Raw genomic sequence first — 7,500 nt, forward strand, 5'->3', positions numbered from 1 at the left:
TGCTCTTTGGTTCAAGGTTCAATATCAAAAAAGTTGCTTGAAAAGAGAAAAACTTTTTACTGTGTCAGTATCACTATGCCCTGAAGAAGGCTCAACTGCCGCTACGCGTGGGCAATTTTAAAAGTCCTTAATGGACATGTCATAATAATAAAGACATTTTTAACTATTCGTTTTGGAGTGCCTTGGTGAAGAAAAGTTTTTTCTCTTTTCAAGCAACTTTTTAAAAAGTAAATTCATGTTGTGAGTAGCACATGATATGACAGAGCTCAGCTGTTAAGCAATTTATTCCATTGCACCTAATGAAATACATAGACTGTGTTGAAACAGAAAAACACTAACTTGATCCATCCAGTGCAGAGTCAGACGATCATAAAACATGTACACAGGTGTACAGGTTACTCAGATAAGTTACATGCGTTGGAAGGAAACCGCTTCTCTTTTTTTCTTTTACGTTTACTTTTGACACCTCGCTCTCATAGATTGTCTGGGATGAATCAAGACACAGGTGAATCGGAATAGCCAACAGCATGACACAGGTGAGTCATGTATAAAAGCAGCACAGGTGAGACCTAAACCTAAAACCTAAAAACCTAAAATCAGTCATAATTAGTGATAGATGATAGATAGCGCCGACGAAAATGATAGAGAATTTACAAAAGCACACAGGTGATTTAAAAACGAGTGATTATAGGTGATTTTACAAACCGTAAAGGACTGATGAAGACGCTTTGTGGAAACGTTAGTCTAATGCACTGTAATATATAAGGCATTGTCTGAGGTGCAGTGGTGAGCAGAAGCTCAGGCATTAGGTGGTGATTAAAATAGAGTGTGAGATTCCACAGGGATCCATCCTCATGATCTGATCATAGTCACGCCACGCTTCATTAATGCTGGAAATGAGCTGCTAATAAAACATTATCAGTGCGGCTGGTCACATGAATATTCACTCATCACGATGCCCATAGGCTTGGACAGATTATAATCGGATACTAAATGATACTGTTGCTCAGTTATAATGAATTAAACCATTATATTGACATAGCCTATTATTACAATGTCTTCATAATATAGATATTGAGGTCCGTGAAAAGTGAGTCCGGTAACGTATTAAATTAGACTAGACTACTTTTAATATAACTTTTTGAGAGATTGTGTATCGGCAATTAACTGTTTTAAAGAATTTCAACCAAGCAGTAAAAATATATTCATCCAAACATATTTTATGAAGAATGATGCTCTGCTATTCTGAACATGCAATTACTTTAATGAAACTAGACCATAATAATATAGTGCGAAGACCTCGAATAGACAAATAATTGATTTCATAATTAACAATTCCTTACCTTCAAAACGTGTGTTGTGTCCAAGAGCAAAACCTACGGTGAACGCAGCTAGCCAGACAGAAACAGCGACACCGTGAAGCATTTTGAAGTGAAATAGTAGCGTTTGAGAATCATGCTAAAACCACATCCATGCAGCAAGAGTAGAAAGGTACAAACATCCCACCACACAGAGGAGAAAGGAGAGGAGAGGAAGGAGGAGAGGAGAGGTGAGAGTGTGCCTGTGCTTGTGTGCCAGGGCTTGACATTAACATTTTCTCCCACCAGCCACTGTGGCTAGTGGTTTTCCCAAATCACTAGCCTTTCAGGTATTCCACTAGCCACAGAATTTATATTGTTTTTTCTTCTTCTTTATCATGATGGGGTTCATCTAACCTCAGAAGATGAGGTGCTAAAGCAAGATGAGTGTAGAGCTTTCTACCTGAAAGTATATCGAGCAAATAGAAACTGAGTTGATGAGCTTTTTCTTGAACTTACAGTAAATACAAACAATTGATACACAAGGGGCAAATAACAGCATATAGGCTACTATGATGGGTATGTCATACCAAGAAATAAGCTGCCTGCCAATTTGTATAGTGGTTTGCGTGTGCCAGTGTCAAGCCCTGTTGTGTGCTATAGTAACGCATGTCTCCAGTGTCCGCCTCTCCTCTCTCTACGCCACCTGAGCGCTCCTCGGAGAGTCACCTGGGCCTCTGCTTGCTGCCATGTAAACCGCACCTTTCCCTCAAACATGCCACCTGGAAACGTGTATATACGTAGGCCTACATTTTCCAGAAAAGGAGAATTTACAAAGAAACAGAATAAAAATCGATTGTTTGTGTTTACTGTAGGTATTGTGTACAGTGGCTGGGTGCAGTCACTGCAACCAATTAAACACATTTGTTGGCCTAGTATGCTTTCACATCATCACTAAGAAGAACAAAGAGAAAGGGCATGATGAGAGTAATGCTATTATAGATAAAGTGATTGACATATAACTAATTCAAATGTGTGGCAGAGTGGTAGAATCTTGTCATGGCCGTACCAATTAATCTTGTTTGTGTGAGTTGAGTGAGACTGACGAGGAGGGGCTGAGACCAGCCTGGGGCAGTGGATCCCTGTGGAAGTACTCTCTCTCTCTCTCTCTCTCTCTCTCTCTCTCTCTCTCTCTCTCTCTCTCTCTCTCTCTCTCTCTCTCTCTCTCTCTCTCTCTCTCTCTCTCTCTGGCTACAGGTTACTATGGCTTCCAATTCACTCTGTCAGCACTGTTTAACCCCTTAGCGCAGAGCCTATATTATAACCTTACTGTCACCAAAATTGTAATGGCTATGTCTTAATCTGTTACTTATGGCTCTCGGTACTGTCATAGCAGTATAAATATAGGCTACATAGTATTTTCAGCAAATAGTGAATAGGCCCGCCTGCGACTCCATCTGCAATAAGAGGCTACAACACAAGCCACACACACACACACACACAGGGCCGCGTTAGCCCTCGCCGGGGCCCGGTGCAGACGCAATCCGGGGCCCCTACACCACATTATAATGAGCCATAGCCTATTTAAAACGCATGAAACAACGCAGGCAACACGTTCTACTCCAACACAAAAAAGGGTGCGCGGAACCCCCTGCTGAGTTCACCAGTCGCAACGCAAGCCATTGGAAGGCTAGCCAGCTGACAGGGAGGAGATTCTGTGCACTACCGTTTAGCAGAGTAAACGTCGGCTCAGCTAGAACTACCAAACAGAAGCACAACCAAAAGTCTCTTATTTTTGCTACGTTGCTGCCGACCAATTTGTCGAATCGAAACCGTTGTGGGAAACACGTGTTAATTAATGTAACTTCCAATGGCCTTGGAAAGACTGGCTGTCTGTCAAAGGAAAGTATACCTACTCAGCTGTCGCTTGACGCGAGGAAGGGGAATCCCCTTAGCAGCGAACCACAGCAAAGTGAAGTTGTCACGAAATCCCCTCAAAATGTACCATATATAGGCTTAAGAAGTCAGCGGTTTTCATCTAGATGGTACATTACAATGCAATAGTGTGCAATCATTACAGTAGATTACAGTGCAAACTCGTAGGCCAAATGTTTAGATGTGGATGTGGATGTATCACGCAAGTTTTTTTCCCCCTCCCAGATAAGAGCCACTTGCTAACTGAACAATCCGCGAGTGGTACCCAGGCATGTTTTAACTGAACACAAAGCCGAACGCAAAGATATACGCTGACAGAGCATCGACATTAGACCTATTACAGTGCTTTAGGGAAATGGCCATAACATTGCTTTAGAAAAATGTGACTAGCCTATATCATTTTAGTGTTTGCTAGATTGGATTGCCCCGTTGTTGTCAGACTGTCAGAACTTTGAGTGCTGGTTGGTGCACTTGCTACGTAGCATTATTGTGAACACTTTTTAAAAAACACCTCAGAAGTGGTCCTCGCCGCGCCATGCAAGACTTTTGTTTCGCGAATGCAGTTGGGTGCGTGATTTATTTCCCCATGTTTTAACAATAGAATAAGATAAAGTTAGGTTGGTGTGCTGTGCTCTGTTTGCTTAGCTTAGGCCTACATGATTGCACAAGTCCATGATCGCTATGCAACAATTATTACAAAAAGCGATTATAACACTGACATTACAAAAATGGATAACGTTGCCAACCTTCTCTTCAATGCGTTAATCCATGCCAGGCTGAAGTTTATCCGTACAATCTGAAGCAAGTGCTGACGCCGAGTTTCACATCTTTTTTAGACAGTAGCCCATCATCAAACTATAAAATTATTGACCACCGTTTTCACTGGTGGCACACAACTGACTGAAATGATAAGTTCCGACCTCCGATTCCTGCGTGCATGCAGAGGCGATTCTAGGCTCAGTAGGGGGGCCAAGCGAAAATTAAAAAGAAAGAACACTTGTAACAAATCGCCACTACTGTTCTCCAGCTACAGTCTTGGGGGGCCCTAGCTGCCTGTCTAGCCTAGTGACAAGATATGCATATGCGCCTCTGCTTGCCTACGGATGGCGAAATGCGTAAAAGTACAATTGATTGTCTCAAAATATCGTTTCATATTTTCCAATCTCTCTGATCTCACAACGCCCGGGGCCCCCTCTAGTGGCGGTGCCCGGTGCTGCAGCACCGGTTGCACCATAGGATAACGCGGCCCTGCACACACACACCAAAGTTTGACCTATTAATTGACACACACCATAATCCCATCTGAGCACAATGTCCCCTGTTTCTCTTGTCAGTTTGTAGACTCATAATGCTCGATGTTCACCTTACTGTTCCTTTAAAAGAGTTGGTAACACTTTATAATACTGTCTGCTTTGTAAAGACTTAATAAATCATTTACTAATGATGAACGAAACAGTAACAAATGCTTTTATCATTAACTAAGTTTTATTAATGCTTTATAAAATATCTACAAATAATATATAAAATATTTTACATACCTTATAACAGTATTTTATTCATTTACAAGCAATTTGTAAATGTTTGATAAATATGAGATGTTAACATAACATTTCCTAGTCAGTTACAAACATTTGTTAACATTTCCTCGTCATTTACAAACATTTGTTTATGTTTTTTCATCAATAGTTAATTATCATTAAGTCTTTATAATGCTTTTTTGCATCCATTATTATAAAGTGTTACCAAAGAGGTTTACTACACTATTACGACATCTCAGGCAGTATTTAGTGATGCATTGCCACTTGGTCATTTTAACAGCAAATGTATAAAACTGCTCATGACTTGAGAGTTTAAATATTTTATGATTATAAACCTACTAATAAAGCAGTTACCTAATAAATTACTGACTGCAATAATAAGGAACTATTGCTATTGCAGGCTGATCCCACTGTAATATATAATAAGGAGCTATTGCAGGCTGATTCCACTGTAATAAGGCACTATTGCTATTGGCTGATCCCACTGTAATATATAATAAAGTGCTATTGCTATTGCAGGCTGATCCCACTGTAATATATAATAAGGTGCTATTGCTATTGCAGGCTGATCCCACTGAGCGGAGTCACCAGGGGAGCACATGATGACAGCTGACTGTATGACAGGGGGAATGCTGTGGATGGAAAAGGACGTCAGGAGTGTGTGTGTGTGTGTGTGTGTGGGGGGGGGATGTCAGGAGTGTGTTTGTGTGTGTGTGTGTGTGTGCGTGGGGGGGGGGGTAGGGGATGAGATGTCAGGAGATGAGTGTGTGTGTGTGTGGGGGGGGGGGGTGAGATGTCAGGAGTGTGTGTGTGTGTGTGTGTGGGGGGGGGGGGTGTCAGGAGTGTGTGTGTGTGTGTGTGTGGTGTGGGGTGTCAAGAGTGGGGTAAGGCAGCTGAGAGAGGGAATGAGGAAATGCTGTTGATCAGAACACTAGTCATTGAAAAGGTAGCCTCTAACTTCAGATGGGGTTGTCGGCGGGCCTATTCACTATTTGCTGAAAAAATACTCAACTACATCTTAACAACATTGCTATGACAGTACCGAGAGGCCTTAAGTGGCAGATAAAGACATAGTCATTACAATTTTGGTGACAGTAAGGTTATAACATAGGCTCTGCACTAAGGGGTTAACTATAGTGCTATGACATCATATTTAGTAATGCAATACGACGTGGTCATTGGCATTCTGGTGACGGCACATTTATCACACTCTGTCTTAACGGGTTAAGAACACAGACAGAGGTAAACATTTAGCTGCAATTTTATTTTCTCAGTCAAGATTGTCGGCACGCCGTCGTGTGAAAATGTAGCAGGCCTATAATATTGAAGGGCTCAGATGTACGAGATGAGTGGAGAGAGCACAGACTACTGGTGGAGAGAGGAAATGCAGAATGGAGGACGCATGTGGAGACAGGGACATGAAGAGTAGAGTAGAGTACTTTCATGAAATGGCTCAGATAGGTATAGCCGTGAGGCACAGTGGAGATGACAGGACATGTGAGGCATAACACACAGCTGGAAAACATAGGACAGGGAAAGTACTCAGGTATAGGCCACTAGCCTGGGACCATCTGTAAAAAATCAATAATCGTGATTAATAATCGTGATTACGATTTTGACGAAAATAATCGTGATTATGTTTTTTTTCCATAATCGTGCAGCCCTAATATGTAGGCCTATGGGGTGAGAGAGGAGGGCAGGAGATGGGAGGTCAGACAGGCAACTGAGAGAGGGAATGCTGTGGCTGGAAAACATAGGCTACGTAGCGTAGGGGACAGGGAAGGGGCTCAGATTATAGGCTACATACATAGGCCTATGGGGTGACAAAACAGGCAACTGAGAGAGGGAATGCTGTGGCTGGAAAAAGCAGCAAGATGATGGGGAAAGGGAGATGAGGCGAGCGGAGTGGTGTGGAGGGGGTGAACGCCACGGCCCGGGGCAGCTGAGAGGGATATGCATGGAAAAGGCGGCGAGAGGACAGGACAGGCCAGGGAGGGAGAGAAGAACGGGCTGAGTGGAGACAGAGGGTTGATGGTGAGGTAAGCTGTGCAGAAGCCTACCATTTGGCAACATGACACACACACACACACACACACACACACACACACACACACACACACACACACACACACACACACACACACACTCCTGACACCCTTTTCCATCCACAGCATTCCCCCTCTCATACAGTCAGCAGTCACTAGTTTAGAATGATAATGTCAGGAGCAATCAGACACACAACTATTCCACACAATAGATTTGGTTGCCAGAGACTTGAAAAATGGAAAATATTCAAGGTCCAAAAGGCAAGGGGGTTCAACTTACCTAGGCTATCCCAATGAAAAAAACTGTAGGCTAGGTCTAAATGTATTACACAGATGCCAGGTCTACTGGGGGTCAATTGTAACACACACAATGCTAGCCTCATTCAACCATTGGCGCTGTTAGCCTATAATATAAAATGTTAGGTTGTTGTTTGTGTTTAATGGGCCAAGAAAACACATTTTGTTTACCTCCGCACGGATTTTTAACACTTTGTTTTGTCCCTGCTGACTCTCCATACTGCTCAGAGTGTGGCACACGTGACGAGCGTTCTTAGCGATGACTTCATCCCTTCAGTGGGATGACGTCAAATACAAGATGGATGGAATCACGACAGCGAGACGCGCAACACATTTCTAAAACAGAAAGTCGTATTTCAGTGCTGCCCGGGAATACGACAAAAACAT

General features: G+C 42.6%; 2 protein-coding genes across 2 annotated transcripts in view; one reads left to right on the forward strand and one right to left on the reverse strand.

The window, feature by feature from the left end:
- The window catches only part of umodl1 (uromodulin-like 1), a 26,014-nt gene extending 24,589 nt beyond the window's left edge, over positions 1-1,425 (reverse strand). The window contains exon 1 of the mRNA XM_063204191.1: positions 1,344-1,425. Within this exon, the coding sequence (XP_063060261.1) occupies positions 1,344-1,425 (82 nt within the window). The remainder of the gene's footprint in view (positions 1-1,343) is intronic.
- A 5,996-nt stretch (positions 1,426-7,421) lies between these two features.
- The window catches only part of zbtb21 (zinc finger and BTB domain containing 21), a 17,020-nt gene continuing 16,941 nt past the window's right edge, over positions 7,422-7,500 (forward strand). The window contains exon 1 of the mRNA XM_063204192.1: positions 7,422-7,500. This exon is cut by the window's right edge and continues 3 nt beyond it. The gene's annotated coding sequence lies outside the window, so the exon portion shown is untranslated.

This window comes from Engraulis encrasicolus, chromosome 7 (assembly GCF_034702125.1).
Source record: "Engraulis encrasicolus isolate BLACKSEA-1 chromosome 7, IST_EnEncr_1.0, whole genome shotgun sequence".
NCBI classification, from domain to species: domain Eukaryota; kingdom Metazoa; phylum Chordata; class Actinopteri; order Clupeiformes; family Engraulidae; genus Engraulis; species Engraulis encrasicolus.